Source organism: Mus caroli, chromosome 5, assembly GCF_900094665.2.
Source record: "Mus caroli chromosome 5, CAROLI_EIJ_v1.1, whole genome shotgun sequence".
In the NCBI taxonomy this organism is placed as follows: domain Eukaryota; kingdom Metazoa; phylum Chordata; class Mammalia; order Rodentia; family Muridae; genus Mus; species Mus caroli.
Window position 1 is genome coordinate 106,787,641 of NC_034574.1, and position 22,410 is coordinate 106,810,050.

The 22,410-nt window shown below is 52.1% G+C and overlaps 1 protein-coding gene across 2 annotated transcripts in view; it reads right to left on the minus strand.

Annotated features, from left to right (window-relative positions):
• Nucleotides 1–3,422: 3,422 nt before the first annotated feature.
• The window catches only part of Coro1c (coronin 1C), a 64,773-nt gene continuing 45,785 nt past the window's right edge, over nt 3,423–22,410 (minus strand). For both annotated transcript variants that reach the window (XM_021162247.2, XM_021162248.2), the window contains 8 exons: nt 12,923–13,052; nt 11,396–11,577; nt 10,315–10,434; nt 9,549–9,653; nt 8,452–8,597; nt 7,212–7,269; nt 6,214–6,459; nt 3,423–5,451 (listed from right to left, as the gene is read on the minus strand). In XM_021162247.2, coding sequence (XP_021017906.1) covers nt 5,332–5,451; nt 6,214–6,459; nt 7,212–7,269; nt 8,452–8,597; nt 9,549–9,653; nt 10,315–10,434; nt 11,396–11,577; nt 12,923–13,052 — 1,107 coding nt within the window. In that variant the 3' untranslated portion in view covers nt 3,423–5,331. The remainder of the gene's footprint in view (nt 5,452–6,213; nt 6,460–7,211; nt 7,270–8,451; nt 8,598–9,548; nt 9,654–10,314; nt 10,435–11,395; nt 11,578–12,922; nt 13,053–22,410) is intronic.

Consider the following 22,410-nt stretch of genomic DNA (forward strand, 5'->3'; position numbering starts at 1 on the left):
TCTGTGTAGCCCTGGCTGTCCTGGAACTCACTTTGTAGACCAGGCTGGCCTCGAATCTGCCTGTCTTTGCCTCCCAAGTGCTGGGATTAAAGGCATGCACCACCACTGCCCGGCTAAATATTTGAAATTTTAAAGGTGGTGGGACTTTTAAAAGTTGGGATGTTTTATGTTATTACAGTTATATTGTTTTATATTTAGCGCGCCCTCTTGGGAGCAAATGAGAAAGGAACAAGTCTACTTGAACAGTGTTGTGCGCCCGATTGGTGCTGGCCAGCTTTACCAACCTGACACCAGCTAGAGTCATTTGGGAGATGGGGACTTTCAGTTGAGAACATGGATTCTGTGTGATCGGCCTGCAGGCAAGTCTGGGGGAATTCTCATGTTTGAGAATGTAAGCGGGCCCAGCCGTTATGGGCAGTGCCGATGTGTAAGAAATCAAGCAAGCCAGTAAACAATGCCTGCCGGCCTCTGCATCCATTCCTGCTTCCAGGCGTGTGATGGGTACTCTTGTGCCAACTTGACCACAGTCATTTGGATTAACTAAAAACCCAAGCAGCCGGGCACACCTGAGAGGGACCTTTCGTGATTGGATCATTTGAGGTGGGAAGACCCACCCCAAATCTGGGCCACACCTAGTAGCAGCCTCTAGAAAGGACATGGAAGAAGGAAGCTTTTGCTTTCTACCTGCTCGTTCCTGGTCTCATATATCCGGCTGCTGCTGAATTCTTTCATTGACATTATGACCTACTTCAGAATTCTGGTGTAGACCAATGACCAGCTGAGACATCCAGCCTCGTGCACCAAACAGCTATTGGTTTCTTGGTCTCTCCCTCAGGTGACAGCCATTGCCGGACTGGATGGGCCACTGCTCCACTAGAGACCCTCGCCAATAGGTTCCCGCTGCCTTGAGTTCCTGCCCTGACTCCTGGATGATGGATAAACTGTAAGAGGAAACCAAGCCCGTTCCTCCCTGGGCTGGTTTTGGTCAAGCTGGATTACAAACTAAAACAGCGGGATTTTAGGTTGTAGCAAAACAGTCTCTGTCATGCAGAACTCCCAGTATTTAGGAAGATGGCCGAAATGTATGGCATGTTCAAATTAAAATAACATATTCTATTTTGAATTATGTGTATCTTTCTGTGGATGTGTGCAGCAAAGTTCAGGTGCTTACAGGAACCAGAGTGGGTGTTGGATCCTCTGCCGTGAGCTACCCAATGTGGATGCTGGGAACTAAACTTGGTTCCTCTGCAAGGGCAGAACACGCCCTCCTCAGCTGCTGAGCCGGCTGCCCAGCCCCAGCATGTCTGACTGTATATGGACATTGGGATTTCGATTTCACAATTCTTCTCACTCAACAGTCTTCCTTTGGGCTTCTGCCTGCTACTTTAAGATGTAAATACCAACAAGGTACCCACACCTTTAGTCCCAGCCCTGGGGAGGCAGAGGCAGGTTGATCTCTTAGGAGCACTGACTGCTCTTCTAGAGGTCCTGAGTTCAAATCCCAGCAACCGCATGGTGGCTCACAATCATCCATAATGAGATCTGATGCCCTCTTCTGGTGTGTCTGAAGACAGCGACAGTGTACTCACATACATGAAATAAATGATTTCCATTATGGGTGGTTGTGAGCCATCGGTTGGTTGCTGGGATTTGAACTCAGGACCTTCAGAAGAGCAGTCAGTGCTCTTAACTGCTGAGCCATCTCTCTAGCCCAACATATTAGTATTATTTTTTTGATGTCTCTCAGTGTCTTTTTATTAAATGACTAAATAGCCATACGGTGTTACGGGTGTGTCCAGGAACTGGACCACTGGGGGGGCCACTTCAGTCCTCAAAGTCTCTGCTTTCAATCCCGCTGGTGTTTCGGAGGGAAGTTTTCAGGTGAGAAGTCTAAGCCACGAACTGTCAAGTCTGGTCCCAGCTGTGAGCCTGCCTTCCAGAAAGGTGCTGTCACTGTGCACAGGTGACTGCTAGCAGGAGCCTACAGGAGCAACAAACACCTCCCACCCCACCCCAGGGAAAGTGTGCCCTTGACCACGCCTCGTGTCCATGACCCAGTGACAATGTCAGGATCGCTTACTTCGTGGGAAGGAGAAAGGGACACTTATTAGAGTTGACTTATTCTTTAAGACCCAACCAAAAGTGTTTCTGGATAGGGCATGGGGCACTAAGTTAAGTCCGGGGAGGGAAGTAACCTTAAAAAAGTAAGTTCTCCCCAGACAGCGTCTGGTTCACTGTCTGGGGATGGACGGACGGATGGACGGACGGGGGACACAAGAAGCTGTTAGGTCTTCTGGCAGAGAGTCAAGGTGGCCAAACCAGACAACGAGCCAGTCGTAAACAGACCACTGGGCCTCTCCCCACAGCTGGGGTCCTCGGAGGGAGGCCCGCCAACTTCCCTTCCCTGCCCGTCATGGGAACCAGAGGCTGCTCCCCTTGCTTGGGAGGAAGGAACCTGGGGAGGGCCTTCCGGTACTCACTCATCACATGGAAGGTAAACAAGGGGGTTTCTTCTGTATAAAAACTGAAATGTCATCGGGTGATGGGGTAACAGGAAAGGGGAAGTCGAAAGGTACAGTCAGGACACCGAGGACCCGATGGGCAGAAGCACAGCCAAGGGTTCCCGTTCACTGAAAATGCTTTGAACACACCTACCTCCCTGTGGGGTGTGTGTAGCTGTCAATCAGGATTCAGAGGCAGGAGGCTCATGGCTGTCTACAGCCACAGAGCAAGTTCAAAGCTAGTCTGGGGTACCTGTATCTCATCTTTTTTATCTTTTTGAGACAGGGTCTCTCTAAATAGCCCTGGCTGTCTTGGCACTATGTAGACCAGGCTGGCCCTGCCTCTGCCTCTGAGTGCTAGGCTCTGAAACCTTGTTTTAAACAACAATAAACAAAATAAAACCCAGGTCTGCGGCTGTGGCTTGGTAGGTAAAGTGTTTGTTGAACATTCGCAGAGGCCCCTGATCCTCTGCACCATGTAAAGCAGGCCTGGTGGGGCAGGCTTGTGACCCCAGGCAGTCAGGAGATGGAGGCTGGGAGATCACAACAAATTTGGGGCCAACCTGGCCTACCTGATACCCTGTCTCAAAAGAAGAACAAACAAAGTCCAGGGGGGGCGCTCCCCACACTGGCCATGGTGTCCCTGCAAGGGGCCAAGTGGTCAGCCTGGGTATCTCATTCCTCGTGGGGTTACCATCCTTCCCCTGAAACAGGGAAGAGACTGGAAGATGAGCTTGGCTTCAGGTTCCACAGGCCCATGGGCTGGAGGCAGGGGCCACTCAGCAGGGCTGTCAGAATCTAGACCATGGCATTAGTCTCTCGACCACCCGCCCGTCTGGCAGTTGCTGGGTGCCTGTGCCCAGCAGGGTGTGGCTGCTCAGAGACAGCCGAGTGAGGCGAGAAAGAAGCACAGCACACGACTGTAATCAATGCCTTTTATCTCTGAAAACGGAAGCGAGTGTTTTGACAGAACACTATGGCCACTCTATAAGAGTGGGTGTAGGAGCAGTTCACTGTCTTCCTCCGGTGCCACAGGGAAACAGAGGCCACCACAGCGTGTCAGGTGGGCACACACTACAGTCACTCCTTCCTCTCTGAACCACAGCCCCTCTGACTTCATCACCAGCCTCTACAATTGTTACGTAATTAATTCAATGGACCCCAGAACCTTTGTGAATCTTCACACAGTCCTCGGCGTAGCACACGTACAGACAATGCAGTGTGAGTCATTCCAGCCATGGTCTCTCCATCTCCTTATCCAATATTAAACCACGAGACAGACACAGAAACCTACGGAGGCTCAGGAGCCCCAAAGCCCCTATCTCGGTGGCTGAGAGAACCTTTTCTTACAACACTACCCAGTCAGTCCACATACTCTAAGCGGCTGCTGCCATACTATGCTCTGCCCTGATAACCTGTGCATTTGCTGGCAGCCAGCACTGTACCCACACCAGCACCAACACTTGCCAAGGCTTGCCTTTCGTGATCCATCTGACACTACCCAGGTCGTCTGCTTCCATAGACACGCACCATGAGGCTGTGAGGTTAGAGTAGGGCTAAGGTCTAGCTGCTGCCCTTGGAGCAGGCATGCCCAGGGCACTGCTGTGCTCCACACGTCCACGGCCAGTGCTGGCAAGCAGCAGCCTGATCTGGGTGGCAGGGCAGAGGGCCTGTGCGTGGCCAGCTATGGTCTATCTCTGAACTTCCCTTTCCACTGTTCTGGACCTTTCCCTCCACTGCAACATTCAAGAGCCCTCGAGGGCTGGCTGGGCGCCTGAGACAGGAGGCAGCAAAGTAAGGAGGGAAGACAGGAGCGAGGGAAACAGAGGGCCTGGGGCAGGGGCAGAGGCTGTGCGCACAGCGCCTGGGTTCAAGCCCCACACTATACCCAAGGGCCAGGCAAGCTGCCTCTGTAGACAAGGGACTGTCAACACACAGGTATCCACTCGCCTTGGGTGCCCTTGTCCAAACCGCCCGGAAGGGAACCACACTGCTGGAAGGGACAGGCACAACCATCTGTGGAGAACAAAACTGCAGGAACATGAGCTAGTTCGGGTTAGAGTATAATCACCGAGTTCCCTCTGTGCAACCACCCAACTTCTAGGAAAGAGAGAGCAAGGAGAGAGAGAGAGACAGGACTTTTGATCGAAGACTCAATGGAATGGGGGCAGTGTGTGGTGGGTCCACGTGATTTCTCAAGTCCTCCTTCTGCACAGTCGTTAGACTAACGCCCAGGTTTGTGCTGTGAGTGAGCCAGCCCTGTGCAGGCGGCTGCACTGATTGTTCTCGTGAGTGTTTATACAAAATAATCATTTCATCTTCATTTAGTTTATAAACATACACAGTGCTGCTGTCCCTTTTAAATTGAGGAGAGAAAGAAAGAAAGAAAGAAAGAAAGAAAGAAAGAAAGAAAACCCACAAATACTGCAAAGTAGAAAAATACAAAGAAAAAAAAGCTACTTTCGATTTTGGCAACATTAAAAAGGAAGAGACAGAGAGCAGAGGTGGCGCTGGCCCGGTCATCAGGTGTGTGAGGAGGATGCTGGGTCAAGGGGGAGCTTGGTCTCTAAAATTCAGAATATCTGGCATTTCAAACGTAGGAAAGCTCAGCAAGTCAGCAGACCTGCCAAACACCAAAGCTCCCTGACGAAAAGCTCAGCCTCCAGGTTTGCGGAAATTTGGGAGAGGAACTGAGTTCTTACTGGAATGTGGCCTATCGCTGGCTGACAGATCTGACATGGAATGTCTCCAAATGGCAGTGTCTCCCTCTCTGCCCTCCCTGGGAGTGCTCGGAGGAGGAGCAGCCACCGTCTGTGGAGGTGGGCGGGCCTCAGGCAGCCATCTTCGCCAGCTGCTGCTCCAACTTGGAAATGCGCTCGTCTTGACTGCTGATTGTTTCCTTTATGGATTTGATCTCTTTCAGAATCTCATCCAACTTGGCTTCGTTTTGCTGAGAAACAAACAGAACAAGGTGACCAGACAGCAGCAACAAAGCGCGTTCCCTTTCTGTTAACTCTGACAGCGCGGAGTGGAGTCTCTCGGTGCCTCTCACACGCTTGGGACAGCCAGCTGCAGTCCCCAGGACACCAGGTCTTCCCGAGGCACCACGGAGCTTCTGAGATAGATGAGAGCCCACAAGGCAACTGCAGTGCCTCAAAGTGGCTTCCCGGTCCTCCATCTGCAGCTGCTGGGCAGAGCCCTCACCGGGCAAGCCTGGGCACACCAGGGCCTGCAGCCCCCTCGCTCTGCTTCCTGTCAGGAGGAGCCTGCTCTGTAGGGGCTCGGATGAAGAGCCAGTGTCTCCTAAGAGCTTATTAACTGGAAACCTTACGGCACCAAGTACAGATGCCACTTAAGGCACTGCTCTGCCTGATTCTCCACACCCCTCCCAGCCATTCTCTCCTGAGGGAGCAGTGCCCTCTGGTGGTAGGTTCCTCAGACCCCTAGGCTCCAGGCAAAGTAGTCGTATTGCTAGCCCCACATCGTGAATCCAGTGCTATGTGTACCACTTCCATCTCTAAGAACACTCCCTTTCCTGCCTCCCTTAGCCCGGCAGGGGTCCTGTCCACTCTCAGACACACAGTAGGCATTACAAAAGCCAGTGCTGGCTGGCCTAGCACACCATAGTCACCCAGAGCTGGGCACTGCCCTGGGCCACAGGGGGCTCTCCAGAGGCTTCAGGTCAAGCCCAGCCCAGGCACACATGCCTTACCACACTGGCCGTGTCTGTGGGCTTCTTAGGGGCACAGCTGAGCTCGCTCTTCTTGTTTGCAGCCGGTTTGCTGTCCAGGATGTTCTTCTTGACCACCTTGAGGTCCCTGTTCTTGCCTGGAATGTACCCGTGCTTCAACGATATGAGGATGGGGTCCGCGTTCTTCCCCTCAAACCACTCCTCGGCCTCAAGGGCGGCTTCCGGCCCCGCCGTGTCAGGGTACAGGTCGTCTTGGAAGAGGTCAGACTGTAAGAGGCATGTGGAGAACGCTTGGTAAACGAGAAGAAAGGCTGGAGCCCGAGTCCAGTGCTGCACGGATGCAGGACAAGCGTTCCCCACGGGATATGTCCCAACCTTTACTGTCTCCCACAATCTGGAATAGTGGGAAGAGGCATGCACACCACAGGGACCTGAGTTTTCACTTCAGAACTGGGGACATGGAGCAGCAGAGATGGGGTGCTGCTGGCTTGTCTTGTGTTAGTTCTACACAAGCTAGTGGCACTCAGAAGAGGGAACCTCAGTGAGAAAAAAACGCTCCAACAGGCCGGCCTGTGGGCAAGCCCACGGTGCATTGTCTTGCCTGGTGAGTGATGTGAAAAGGCACGCCTCACTGTGGGTGGGGCCAGCCCTGGGCAGGTGGGCCTGGGTGCTGAGCTGGCCATGAGGAGCAAGCAGTGTCCCAGCATGGCCGCTGCATCTGCTCCTGCCCAGACAGTGAGCTCAGCAAGGCAGTGTGACTGACAGCTGCGAATGTCATGAAGTCTCATCACAGCAACAGAAGCCCTAAACTCATACAAGGGGCTCAGCAGTCACAGGCCTTCGCTGTCCTGCAGGGGACCTGGGTCTGATGCCTGGCCCCCTCACGGTGCTCCTGATTCCAGGGACCCCACACTTCTGACCTTCGCAAGCACCAGGTGGGCATGGAGACAGTGCACAGCAACACATGTAGGCAAAACAGCCACGCATACTAAGACCAAACCCAACACCCAGGCACTTACTTTCCTGGGGACCGTCATGATAATGGGCTCGCACTTTCTCTCATGAAGCTTGAAGAATCTTCAAAGGAGACACAAAGAGGCAAAGTTACAGAGAGTGAGTGACTGACGGCCCCAGCCCGCTCTCTCCAGCGCCCGTGGGATCTGAAGATCACCTCCACTGACCACCTCAGTGGCTGCGGCAGGCTAGGAGCAGTTTGGTGTGCCCTCTACAGAGAAGAGTGACTGTCTATGCAACTGGGGACTGCAAGCAGGAGAGGCCTGTGAAAGATGGCTGCAGCCAAGCCAAGTGCTGGGGACCGCACAGCCATGCCCCAGTGACTCTCCACTGTATCCCCAGACAAGAGAGCACACACACACCTCACACGAGGCAGCACCTGCCAGCACAGGCACTGCACGTGGCACACATGGGAACTCAGGACAACTGCCGGGGCTGGCCTGCAGGCCCCTTCCACCTTCCTGTCATTCTTACGGCTTACTGCTACCTCTGCATGTGTTAGCATGTGAGTGTGTGTGCCCCAGCACAATGGAGTCATTCCCCTTCTCCTGCTTTTCCAGGACCCCTTGGATCCAACTCTGGCCATCAGGTCTGTGTGGCAAATATCTATCCACTGAGCCATCCTGCTGACCCTGCCTTCTACTTTTTGTTCCAGACAGGGTCCCACACTGGCCTGGAGCACTGCCACACAGGGCAGGCTGGCTGATGGGCGCTCCCAGGCTGCTGTCTCCTCCACCTCCCATCTCTTTAGCGCTGGGATTACCATGTGCACCACAGAGATAACCACAGGTCCTGGGACCTAAGCTAACCTACGCCTGTAAGATCAGAGCTTTACCGACGGAGCAAGCTACTCAGCCATCTACACAGACCTCTTCTCCCCCACCCCCCACGTGTTCCCAGTTGGCCTCTCTCCCCTCACAGCTCTCTGTCCCCATCTGTCTGCCTTTACTCCTTCGCTCCTTCCCCTGAATAATTCTCCTTTATACCAGGTCTGTGGCATGGTGTGGCCTCTCAGGAGACACCTTGGCATGAGCCTGCTGGGCATCGCCCTCCCACTGCAATACATTTTATATCACGGCTCTTGCCCACCTGCCTCCCAGGGACCACTGCCCACAGCCTCGGCATGAAGGAAAAAGTGAGCACACAAGACACTGAGCCCTGCTGTGTCCCAGCTGTGCTCCACTGCAAGGACAGGCCACAAGCCACAGTCATGAACAACTGGACACGTTGGGTTCAATTCTTTACCTGGCAATCTCACACTTGTTGACGTCAAGGCCCCGCTTGGGCATGTAGCCCATCCCTCGCTGAGGCTCCTTGCTGCTGAATGTGTTGAGGTAGTGGACATATGGGGATTCATCGGTGATCTCAAAATAGCGGATACTGCTGTCACCCTAAGAACCAGAGACAAGTCAGTGCCCACGGTGATGCAGACATTTTCTTTAAGTGGGTGGTACTCACACCACCCAGAATTCATGGAAACCTAACTTCAGCAGCTGTCCACTGCTCCTCTAAACACATCTGCCTGAATTACAAGCCATTGTTTCCCCTTCTTCCTGAGAATTCTCCAGCACTTCCTGTAGAGGGCTCCCATGCCTCTCCTCTCCTGGGCCTAGAAATCAGGTCAGGGTCAGGGCAAAAGAGCAAGTGGCGCACAACTGCCCTGAGCACCAGCTTCAGAAGTCAAGCAAGCAAAGCAAGTGGCTGAGAGCGCAGCTGCCCGCCTGAAGCCTCACTCTCAGGCCCCAGCAATGACAGGCAACCAGGGGAGATCAACATAGGGTCTCTCTAGAAGCAGCAGCAGTGTTTCAGTGGCTTCTTCTAACTCTGGACAGCACCAAAGGCTCTCAGGGCAGTGAATGAAACCCCGTGGTTAGGCTGGGGAGATGGCTGAGAGGTTAGGAACACTGGCTGTTCTTCCAAAGGTCCTGAGTTCAATTCCCAGCAACCACATGGTGGCTGACAACCATCTGTAATGGGATCTGATGTCCTCTTCTGGCACACAGGTGTACATGCAAATAGAGCACTCATTCATAGATAGAAAGATAGATATCTAGATAGATGGATAAAAAAAACAAAACAAAAGCTTGTGGTCATCATGTTTGAAGTGGTCAGCTATTTTTTTGGCAAGCTACCCAACGCCAGCAACCTGGTCTGAAAGAGGACAAGCTTTCAGCATGAACATGCTTTTACACACACACACACACACACACACACACACACACACACACACACTCACTCACACAACTTTAACATTAAATATGTCAGTTACACTGCCTAGCTTCTAGGGTTCTGAGGACAAGCCCTGCCCCTCTGCGGTTGGCCTGACATCAGACGCTGTTTACCTTCCCACATAAGTAGATGATGCTGGTGTCCGGGTCGTAGAAGGGGAGCAGCACCCCATTGCTAGTGTCCATTTCATGGAGAGCAATTGGTTCCTGCATGTTTTTCTGAAAATAAGTTAAAAAATACACATAAACACACACAACACACATATATACATTTTTAAAATCCCAGCAGAACTTCAAGTCTGAGCAAACACGGGTGACCTCGTGCATGTAAATACAGGTGACCTCATGCATGCAAACACTGTAAATCAAACTCCCTGACGATCAATGCAGACATCAGTATGGGTCCACGACAAGAGCCTTTCTCCTTCGAGCTGTTTTCTTTTTGAAAAAGATTTTTGTTTTTAAAGGACAACCTGGGAATTCCAGGCCAACGTGTGTGTGCATGAGTGTAGTCGCCTGCTGGGGACAGAAGAGGGCATCCAATCCCCTGGAGCTGCAGCTGTGACCATAGGTGACATAATGTTCTTGACCCCAAGCCATCTCTCTCCGGCCACCACTTTCTCATTATAAAGAACGACACATTGAGCAGGACTGTGTGCTCCGTCCCTGTGAGGTCTAAGCACCAGTGGAGACTCTGGAGCCCCACGAGTGCAGGCCTCAGGTGCACTGCTTGCCTGAGCCCCACTGAGGACGAGACCCTCCTGCTAACTTAAGACAGCAAGACCACAGAGAATCACGCTGAGGAGCCTGTGACCCCCTCTGCCAGCCCAAAGCCCCACTCAAGCTGACAGAAACTTGGAAAGGGAGGAAACTGGCTTACTGGGTTCCAGAGTGCCAACTGCCGCTCGCTCATGCGGCTAAAGCCAGTAGTGAAGACGTTGCCGTCCGCCAGGAAGATGGCACGCATAGGCCTGGCTCCTTCGTGTGCTTTCTCCTTCTCCTGGGAAGTGGGTGGGGGAAGCAGATACAGATTTCACACACTCACACTCACCGTGGAAAGCCCCCAACCCCACACACAGGCCCAGTCCGAGCTTTCCTGGGCAGGACCCTGAGGCCATGGAGGTGCCAACTGTCCCTCCTTATGAGAAAGCAGCGTCACTGAGTGGTCTGGTCAAAAGGGCTCTGCCACACATGTGACCTGCAGGCTGGGGGCAGCCCACAGGTTCTCCAGCCTCACAGGACACACGGAAGGCCACTCCTAGCCTTTCCTGGTTAATGAGCGTGCCCGAGTAGACACCCTTGGGATATGCTGGGTGGACAAACCGGACTTGGAAAGTCCCTGTGGTTGGTAAGATGCACGGTGATTGCTGTCCAGCCTAGAGCACAGCAGAGGGGATATGCTGCTGGGTTTCTCACCCACACCTGCAGCCCTGACAAGACCGTGTGCATCTTCAGGCAGGGAAAGTGACTTTGCCGAAGTCCTACTGGGTGTTAGAAGCTGAGTCTCTAAGCCGACAGTAGGAGCTCCTGCAGGCCTGACGGGCACCTGGATAGTGTTCTTGGGTCAGGTGGGCATCAACTGGGGTGTGGTCAGTGTAGACCCCTGATAGTCTGGCTGAGCTCATCCAGGCCTGCAAAGCCCCGAGGGCACTCTAAGCTGTTTAAAGCACTGCTGGTCCATGTGTCCATGTGCGCACCTTTAATCCCAACACTGGGAGGCAGAGCCTGGTGCACTTCTGTGCTCCAGGCCAGCCTGGGCTATTCTGACTAAGGTCACCATGAGGGGACAGAGCTGAGCTAAGGCTGGACAACAACTAGAGAGACCAGAAACTTGGGCAGCCACCTCCCCACTCAGCTGATGCCCACACTCCACAAGGACAGCATGGCTTCTGTGTGGCAGCCTTCAGAGCCCAAGAAAGGCTACTGACCAGCTGCCAGGGCTGCGTGCTGGGGACACTCACCGCCACGATCTCCTGTTTCCTGGGGTCAATGACTCTCACTTTCTTGTCTTTGGATGCTGTGCAGATGAGACTACCGTTACGGCTCCAGCTCACGTTGTAAATCATGTCTGAATGCATATCGTCCAAGTTGATGAGGGCTTCCCCTGTCCCCACGTTCCAGATGATAATGGCATTATCACAGCCTGTCACAAGCAGATCAGTCACCAGGTGAGATGGGACCACAGAGCATGTCAGAGAAAGCCACCAGCCCCACAGGGACACAGGCACGGGAGGGAAGGTGCTGGAGACAAGAGGCCCTGCCTACTAGGCTGGAGTGACATCTCTGTAAATGAACACTTTAAAGCAGTCCCGTGAGAGCCTCTGTCAACCCAACAAGAAGCTCAGCACAACAGAAGTCCCCTGGGGGTCAGCTGAACTAATGGAGCCAGGCGGTCTGTGTCTCCTTGGCTTGTACAAGGCGAACAGGAAAAGGGTGAGCTGCATGGTCCCCACAGGTCCTTTCTGCCATGCTGCCCCTCAGCTAGCTGCCCAGCCCCTGACCTGCTCTAGAGGTCATCAGAGAGCTGGGGGGGGAGGGTCAACAGTGGCTAAGCTGGCACCTTACGATGCCTTCTGTATCAGATGCCCACCTGGCATTACATTCCTAGCCTCACACACCACAAACAGCCCCTATCCTTAGTTACAAACTGATCTGGCCAACTTGCAGAAATACATTAAGACAAAACAAACCAGTATTGTTAAGGTGTAATTCACAATAGCCATTACATATATCTAGGTAAGTTCTGATAAATACCTATACCAAGAGAAAGCTTACTGCCATCACCCCAAAAACTTTCTGTATTCATATATGCATGTGTGCGTGCGTGCGTGTGTGCTTGGCCCCGCCGTGTAAAGGCCAGAGGGTGCATCTTTATTGAAGTAGTCTCTCACTGGCCTGGCCTGCCAACCCATGCCAGGGAACTGCCTTTCCTTCTCTGCTTCCGTGGCACTGGGATAACAAAGCTCACCAGCACGTCAGGCTTCCCTAACACGGGTTCTGAAGCCCTGTGTTGAATGAGTCACGTCCCCAGCAGGCTGGCCCAGCCTTCAACTTACTCAGCCACCATACCTGGTTGATGTGTTGCTTTTAGGAAAAGAAAGGGAGGGAGGGAAAAGAATGAATGCACGAATGAATGAATCTAAAATTTGAGCAAAGGCAAAAATTTCTGTAAGATGAACTTGGAAATCATGCCACAAGAAGCGGGTGAGTAGAGAGATGGAAAGTGCCAGGGTTCACTGTGGAGCAGTCTAACAGAAAATTCAAAAGCAGCATCGGCGTTCAGAGCCGGGAGCTGAGCAGACAGGCTGAGCTTTGCCAGCAGGACAGTGTGGGAGAGGACAGCATGGCCCGTGGGAAGGCGCTGGAGCACACACATCAAGGGTCCAAACCCAGGTGTTTGGAGTCTGCCATAGCTCCTTGGTGCTCCAGTGGGGTCCCACCCATCCCCCCATCACAGGGTGAGGGCAAAGCAGCCTCTGGGCTCCTACCTGCACTGAGAAGCACATTGCGGGCCGTTGGGTGCCAGGCCACGATGCCAACTCTTTTTGAGTGCCCTTCTAGAATCACCACAGGCTCGGTCAGGGAAAGGGTCAGTCCATTTTCAGGGATCTGCCAAACCTGTTGGAACAGGAAGGAGATTACTGGTCTGAAAGCCGCTGCTGTCACCTTTGACTCCCAGATCACAATGGCCACCCAGAGGCATCCTGGGTAAAAGGCGCAGGCAGCGACTGTGTGCCTGATTTAAATGTAAATATACTAAGTACTTGGGGACTTTTCTTTTCTTCATCTGTGACCTGCCAGGCCAATGGTGTCCTCAGAACCACAGGTCATTCACTCGGACTGAGTAGTGTTCTCCTTTCTCTGTGGTAAGATTTCCTTTCTACAGTGTGGTAGAAATATTCCCACATCCCTCATGTAAAAACACAGAGCCCATGTTCACACGCGTGCGCCAGCAGAGGTTTTACCTCAGTGTTCTCTGAGGGATTCCATCATTTTGTGCTTCTCCCTCACCACTGTCTCGTGAGTACTAGACAGCTCTGAACTATCATGTATTAAATATCACGTGAGTCACCACGTCCCACATTCCTTTATGAGATGGTGAAAATATTCAAAAATTTGTGTTGGTGGGTATATGTATTCATGAACATATTAGAAACCACCGAATTGTACATTTTAAATGAGCACATTCCATATAAATTGTATCTTAAAAAAAAACCTTATTTGCTGCTGTGTGCTTCTGTGTGTTTGTATGTATGTGTGCGTGCCTCTGTGTGTGTGTGTGTGTGTGTGTGTGCATCATGCCTCTGAGGGGGGGGCTCTCTGTGTGTGGAGCACGCATGTGGATGTCAAAGGACAACGTTGTACAGTTGCTTCTTTTCTTCCACCTTTGCATGGCTTCTAAGGATTGAACTCACATCACCAGGCTTGCATGTCAAATGCCTTTACCTGCAGAGCCATCTTGTTGGCCCCATCAATTATATCTGAACGAGGTGTATACTTAAGAAAAGAGAGAAAGAAATCCATTTGGGGGTCTAGAGCTGGCTCAGTGAGCGAGTGCTTGCTCTACGGGAAAATCTTGAGCTTGGATTGCTAGCACCAAATAAGGAGCCAGCCATGGCCATGCATGCCTGTGATTCCAGGACTTGCTGAGGCGGGGTGTGGACTCAGGGGGACTCGGAGCTTGTGGGCCAGCTGGTGGGCTCCTGGTTCAGCAAGGATGTGAATCAGAAGGGGGTGAGGTAGAGAGCAAGAGGGGCAACGCCCAGCCAACACTGTTAGTGCATTTACTGCATACAGGCACAGACATACCGGCTGACTGACGGTGACAGGCAAGGACGCGGCCAAGTGGAGGGAAGCAGACTCAGTGATGAACACTAGGAGCTGTGGGCTCTCTGCCTTGTTTCTTGCTTTAGCATCTTGCTATGTGGCCCAGTCTGGCATCAAATTAAAAAATACCCTCCCACCTCAGATTCGGAGGCAAGACCCGGAGCCTCAGCCCTGCACCACGCCAGGCGAAGATGGAGGCTTTCAGAGTCAAGATACAAAACTACTCCCTAAGAACTGTCCCAGGTAAGTGGACTGGGCCTAAGGCCCAGAAGAGCATCACTGCACAAAGAGTGAAGGTTGACACAATTACCCTCTAAAAACCTGGATCCTCTCCAAGAACAGCAAGTGTCCTTTGTGGCCCAGCCATCTCTCAGCCTGACAATCATTATTTTTTGGATCCTCCTGCCTCAGCCTCCCAGGTGATTTGCACACTGTAATAGCTGGATTCCACTTGAAGCAAATAAAACATCTTGTGCAAATCACAGGAAAATAAACCAACCTCCTAAGGCCCAAACCTAGAGGTCACCTGATGTTCCACCCCAGCTCCCACCACGCGGTGACATCTGCACAGGCAGCTGAGGCCAGGGGAGAATGGCGCTGACACAGGTCTTGCCTAACCCGCCTGGCACAGGTCTGCTCCCCTGGGGGGCAGGGGCCACTGCTCTACTTTCCAGTAGGGCAGCGGAACCTGGCTGAGTATAATCACAACTGCAGCTGAAGAGAACACACGGGAACAGGGGATCACTCCCTGACAAAAGCGTGATGTTGCAGGAACCTTCATGAACGACTCAAGGGGTTGTTGGTTTTTGCTTCTAACAGCAAGTGTGGTAACACCACTCTCTACCCCCAGGGGTCGCTCTCGCCTCAGTCTGCTTGGATCCCAAGGCCAGCAACAGTGAGCAGGGTGGCAGAGGCGCAGGGAGTCGCCAGCCTCTGCACCTTGGGACTCAGGAGCAGCAGAGCTCAGCACGAGCTTCCATTTCTCTAAACTTCTCCTTCACCCATGGCTTGCTTCAGTAGAGGGGAAATGTCAATGATGAAAGCAGAACATTCGTTATAGGACAGAATTTTAATTTTTTCTTAGTGTGTATTTTATGTACGAGCACTTTGTTTTCATGCACACAGAAGAAAGAGGCCACCAGATCCCATCAGATGGCTGTGAGCCACCGTGTGGTTGCTGGGATTTGAAGACCTTGGGAAGAGCAGTCTTAACAGCCCCATATGCCAGTGTCTTAAGTCAGGCCGGCTGGTGTCTGCAGTGCACGCTGAGCCGACTTGTTGGCAGGTAGATGCACTAGACACAGAGGCTCAGCTTCTTTTGCCCTGGGTCCATCACACATCTACTGAGGAGCCGCCACAAAGCAGGTAGTAATGACTTGGAGGCTGAACGGGAAACTGAGCTCTCACAAAATGACACCCAAATACAGAAGGTGCTGGAGTCACACACACCCCAAGTGTGGGCCACCCACAGCAGTGCGCTCCACTGCCCTGGAGATGTGCATTCAGGCGATCTTGGGGTATGCACTGAACCTGGGGTGATGGTGGACGGTGGGCATGCTAACATGGTGATGCCCACTGTGTCCAATGCTGTGCTGACTGAAAATGAGAACGTAGTTAGGACCACATGACAGGAGTTGGCTCCATCAGAGTCTCTGAAGAAACAACTAAGAATGAAAAGGAGCAGGGGAAAGGGAAGAAACAGGGAAATCAAGTAGCCAGTTTCAACAGAAACCCGCCAAATGCACAAAGCCTCTTCTAAAATGCGAGCAAACAATGCCTGGGAGAGGCTGGCCGAGGGGGGAGGGGGGAGGGGGCAGCAGAGAAAGGGGCCAGTCGAGATGGTAACACCACAGGCGCTGATGGCTGAAGAGGTGTCTGGGAAAGTCTGAGAAACAAAATGTAAAGACACCAGTGATGTGAGCTGTGGGCCCTGCCACAGGCAGCACGCCTGCCCCCTGCCCTCAGCCTGCCCCCTGCCCTCCAGCGGGCCTACTCACCGCTGTCACTAACTGGCTCTCTGCCTGGAGGGGGCCTGTTACTTCTAGTAATGGCCTGTCAATGTCACTGAAGGTCTTGCTTGGGGACACAGAGCAGAGTGCCACTCTATTCTCATTCTTATGCACAAGCTGGCAGGCTGGCCTGGGCCTGGGATGCTAATTAGGCACATTAGCACTGAACCCTTAGGTGCTGGGAGCCAAACTCCGTGTTTATACTGAGGGAGCATGGCCTGGCTTACATAGGGTTCTGGAAAGGTCAACTGAGCTAATAGTGTTCTGCACAGCACTACCCTAATAGGAAACTGCTCATGGGGAGGAGCACAGCGCTGCAGCTGGAAGGCCTGGGTTCTGGACACTGCCCTCCTCTCGGCGGCATGAACCTTCTGACAAAACTGTCCTCATGTGAGCCTGGGTTTCCAAGCGATATGATGCGTTCTGCTCCTGTCTCCTCTGTGCCATTGCAGTGATCCAATACAAACATGCAGATCAAGGGCTTAGACAAGGCCGAGCACAAGGGCCTGCTACGTTTTCTGAGCACATCTCTGCTCTCCTGTGATCACACACACTTTTAGGTTTGAGCCCCAGAACTTCTGAGAGGACTCTTGTCTTGTAGTGAACTCATTAGTACCCACTTACATCCCACATGTCATGTGTGTGAAAGCCCTTGTTTATGCCTGGGACAATTCGTGCTGATGCTGTCTGTGAGGGTTGGTGAGTTTTTCTCTGTTCCTGTGGTTAAAGACTGGTACCCCAACACCAATCTGCTTTCTCAGAAACACTCACTGAGCAGGGAGGCAGATGGCAGACTCGCCCTCCACAGACAGAGGGTCCAGAGCAACACCTCAGCACGGCAGGGACAAGTCTCTACCCTGACTACTGAAAAAAAAAAGTCTTTGAGTCTCTAAAAATTCTATTGGATGACACATTACCATAGCAATGTTTTGTTCTGAAAGAAAGAAAGGAAAACAACATAATCAGTCCCAAAGGGCTTCCAGATGAAAGCGGGGCTCAGCCACTGCAAACCCACCAAGGGTCTGAAAACACGCTCGAGCACGCGTGTGAAGCCTGCAGGCTGTGTCCCCTCCACGTGTGAGTGCCTGTGCACGGAGAAAGCAGGGCTGCAGGAGGCAGGGCAGGGGAACCTGCTCCCATAAGTAAGCAAGGCAATTGGCTTAATGGTTTTATTTTTCAAACATGGCACAAATTTAAAGTACACAAAGTGTTTCCAGAGCCCACTCTCCTATCTTGATCACCCGCCGGGAACTGACTACTGAGCAAGACACTAGAGTTACAGCCATGAAGTGCTTCCTTGCAAAAGGTCATGTTTTTACAGAGCCCAGGGCACCACCGATTTCAAAGGGAGCACAAAGGCGAGAAGGTCCCTCGAGACGCGAGATGAAGGACTTGCTGCAGAACAGTCTGGAGCCCCGACGAGTCCCCACGAGGTAGCACGTGGCACCTCCGAGTTTTCTGGAGGGCAAGCTGAGCCTGGGACTGAGGCTGGATCTGCCAAAGGTCAACCGCCCGGAGGTGATCGGTACCCCAGACACACCACAGGACACTCCACATCTGGGCTCTACTTCTGTTATAATGAATAAAGTCTGCTGAAAAAATCCAGGATAAAACCACAGATACACCAGGTACAGCGCACCTTTGTTCACTTCTGTAGGATAAGGACCTGTGTGGGAAGAGAGGTGAAAGCACTCGCCATGAATAAATAATCTGCAACTGCCTAGGATGGGACAGCTGGGGACAGCTAAGGGGACACTAAAGTCGCAACCTGGCCTGACTGTTCTTGGAATTATTTCAATCACTGCCACTTACTGGGGCTAAGATTTCTCCAAGTAAAATACTAAGAAACCACAATCCAAAAAACTGCATAGGACACTACAGAGTCAAAGAGCAGAGCGCACAATACCAAACCCTGGGCTGGAAGCAAAGGGTAGCTCCCGGGATGAGAGTTTACCTGCTGCCTGTTGGTGTCAGCACTGCTCCGAATGGCAGGCCCTGGCATGCAAGCTGCCCACCACACTCCACTACAGGCTGCTTAAAGAATATGCCTTTCAAAGGAGAGCCTGGTCTGGCAGGGTGGCTCAGTGGGCAGAAGGGTTTGCTGCCGGCCTGACAGCAGGGTTCAGTTCCTGGAAGCCATGTGAGAACACGGTGGTGATAGTGTACTCCTACGGGAGGGAGACTACCGGCAGACAGGAGAGCTGCCTGGAGACCACCAGCCAGCTAATCCTGCACCAGTCAGCTAATCCTGGAATATGTGGTGAAGCAAAGACAGGAGGCCCTACCTTAGCAAGGCGGAAAGACAGAACCAATTCCCAAAAAGGTGTCCTCCACAATAACAGGTAAAAAATAAAATAAAATACAGAGAATCAGCCAGGCAGCGGTGCATGCCTTTAATTCCAGCACTCCTGAGGCAGAGGCAGATGAATCTCTTGAGTTCAAGGCCAGCCTGGTCTAAAGTTCCAGGACTGCACAGAAAAACTCTGTCTTGAAAACAAAAACAAAAATCAAACCAAACAAACAAAAAGCTGGAGAAGCTGGGCAGGATGGCCCATTCCTGTCTGTGGCCTAGCATTTGGGAGATGAAAGCAGGAGAATCCTAAGTTCTAAGCTATAGGCAAATAATGGCGATTGTAGACTTTCAAACCTCTCCCTCCTAACACGGAGAGACATCACTTCAGCACAGTCAGTTTATGAAATGAACAGACCCATGTTTACAACTCAATGGGCTTAAACAATCCAAAAGCAGTTTTTAAACTTCGGCTTACCCCTCAGCTCTGTGAGGGACCGGCTCTGCTGTACATTCCTACAGAATGTTGCCCAAGGTGTTCTTGCTGCCATGTGTCCGTGATGCGCCCTGCACTCACCACACAAGTCCTCATGCATGCCCAGCTCTGCGTGATCCTCTGTCCGCAAGCCTGGCCTTACATCAGTCGCCCTACAGTCTGTGTGGGGTGGAGGCTGAGAGTGCCCTGCCGGGCTAGGAACTCTTCAGTTCGGCAAAGACCCTGGAGCTCTGCCTATCACCTGCAGCTCCAGGGACACTGCCACTGCCACTAGCCCGTGTTTGAGCAACTATCCAGGGCTCTTCTGTTTTTATTTGTTTGTTTTTTTAAAAAGCGGGGGTGGGGGTGGGGGTGGGGGCTTGAAAGTCTACAATCCCCTGCCAGTTTGAACTGTCCTTAGCACGGGGTGGAGGGGATGGTGGTGGAGGGCAGAGTCAGCAGGGACAGGAAGCCAAGCCTGTAAGGCTCCCTCCGCCTTGACACCTCCCAGCCTGTCAGCACACTCACTCGGAGCCACTGAGTAGGTGAACAGTAGCCTCTGTGTGGCCCACACTTAAGACAGAAGTGTGGAAATTAGGAGATTTGGCCCAGAGCACTGTTCAACTAACAGAATGTTTGCTCTGCCAATGCAGGAGCAGCAATAGAGGATTTCTGTAAGACTGAATTACAGCTGGTGTTGGAACTTCCCCAAACCTCAAATAAAAACAAAGCTGCTAACAGACCAAAGCACCCCAAAATCCTACAGACTGAAGCACCCTACTTCTCTGACCTAACGGACCAGGTCACTAACACACTCTGGCAATGGAGAGAGGGTTGCCTTTCTTAGCAGCCACTGATCACTGGAGCCCCCCACCTCCACCCCAAGGACTGAAGAGGCAGGCGCAGGCTAGGCCTAGTGATCTCAAAACCCACCAGCAAGGGCTCCTCTCCCCAAGACAGCCAAGACAGGCAATGGAGAGAAACCAGGGTGATTGGCTGATCCCATTTGAGCAGGTAGGAAATGGGGGAGGACCCCACACAAAGCCCCCCTCCTCCCCCCCGCAGAACATAGGAATGGGAAAGGGCCAAGGACAGGCCAGAAAAGCAAGGCAAGCCCCGTGTTTCTGAACATCAACATACTCTGTGAGAGCAACAAGTCAAACCAAGCCATCTTCTGGAAACTTCTAACAAACACACACAGGGATTAAGTGTGAGCACTCATGCATACACTCACACATGCATATACTCAGGCGTGCACAAGCACACTCACACTCCCACAGAGAAAGAGGTGGACTGAAGGAGATGCCTCAGCAGTTAAGAGCACTTGTTGCCAGAGGACCCAGGTTCCATTCCCAGCACCCACACATCAGCTCACAACTGTTAACTCCCAAAGGATCTAATGCTGTATTTTGTCTCTGGGTCTTTTGCAGGTCCATGTTCATAAACTCATGTGAGCATACAAACACATAAAAATAAACACAGACTCGAGAGGCAGAGACAGGCGGATTTCTGAGTTCGAGGCCAGCCTGGTCTACAGAGTGAGTTCCAGGACAGCCAGGGCTACACAGAGAAACCCTGTCTCAAAAAAACAAACAAACAAACAAAAAACACAGATGGAACAAATAGTGTACTCCAAATAAAAAATAACGACAAGATGCTAAGAGGAGCAAAGGCCCAAGGGAAGATGGCAGCTGGGCCCCAGCTGTCATAAAGAGACCAAGAGGCCTGGTTTGAGGAAAGTCTAAGAATGCTGGCCCTGGAGAAGACATCCAGCCCAAAGCATGGCCCACACCTGCTCTGTGGGCTACAGCAGTCAGAGCTATTCTCTGCACTCAGCTGCAAACACCTCCTACCATTCATTCACCAGGTCACCTTCCCAGCTGCTCAGGCTGGTCTCCGAGGACAGAGACTAAGCGAGGGGAGCTTCAGAGACTCATGTATGGGGTGAGGAGAGCGGCTTGTAAAACAGAAGTCTCCATATGAAGCCACCCGGCTACCTTAGCATCTCACACTGAGAACAGGGCTCAGCCGGTGCTGACAGCACCCAGGCTATCTTCCCACTGCCTACACCGTAAGATGGGTGCTTTCTAAGCACGCTATCACCGGGAAGGCCAGATGGACATCTAGTACACCAGAAGACTGTACCATCACTACCACCACTGCCTTCACACAGGCCACAACAAGGTCACCAGCACTGGAGGACCATGTTCCTCGTCCAAAGGCTGTAAACTTGACTAAGCCACATTAAATGCGTGGTCTACACAAAAGTACAAGTCCTCCGAGGTAACTAAGATGTAAGAAGCAACAGGACCAGGAGCAAAAGCCAGGTGTGCAAATCAAATCCCACTGGGAGACAGAAGCAGGAGGATGTCTGTGAGAGTTCCAGGTCAGCCTGGTCTATATAGACCTTCCAGGCCAGAACTACAAAGAGTGTCCCAAAATACAACAGCAGTCTGCAGCAAACTGATCAAAACTGAAGACAAGGCCAGGTCACAAAGTCTCAGAGCTGGGCATGGTGGGACACACACAGCCTCAGCCCTCTGAGAACGGAGGCAGGACATTGAGGGCTTGAGACCAGTCTGGGCTGTAATACAAGACCCAATCTCAAGAAAACAACAAAAAGAAACCTGGTAGTTTGGGATAATTTTCCAGGATCAGGGAGGCGACTTGAAATTAGGGGACTGGAGAGATGGCTTCATAGTTAAGATCACTATTGCTCTTGCAGAAGGCCTGGGTTCTAATCCCAGCACCTATGTGACAGATCATAACATAAACACCTGTGAGTCCAGTCCCAGGGGATCTGATGCCCTCTGCTGGCCTCTGTGGGCACTGCATGCATGTGGTGAACACTTGGACACATATCATTCAGGTTGAGCCTCCACCCCAGACAAATGGTGACAACTGGTGGGTGCCTGTATTCTCCCAGAGTCTGTTGTTTGTAACATGGGAGAAGAAGCGACAGAGGTCAAGATGTTCACATCTACCTGCAGGAGGTTCTGCTTGCTCCTGCTGTAAACTGCAAACACTAGCTGAACACCACCAGCCTTTGAATGCTTTCATCCCGGGAACTAGATCAGCAGTTCTCAACCTGTGGGTACTGACCCCCTCAGGGTCACAGACCAGATATCCACTACATTACGATTCATAACAGGACCAAAATTTCAGTATGAAATAGCAACAAGAATAATGTTATGGTCGGGGGTCACCACAGCACGAGGAACTGTGTTAAAGGGTCGCAGCGTTAGGAAGGTTGAGAGCCATGGTTCAAGATCCTGTCTAGAGCTGGGCGTGGTGGCGCACGCCTTTAATCCCAGCACTTGGGAGGCAGAGGCAGGCGGATTTCTGAGTTCGAGGCCAGCCTGGTCTACAAAGTGA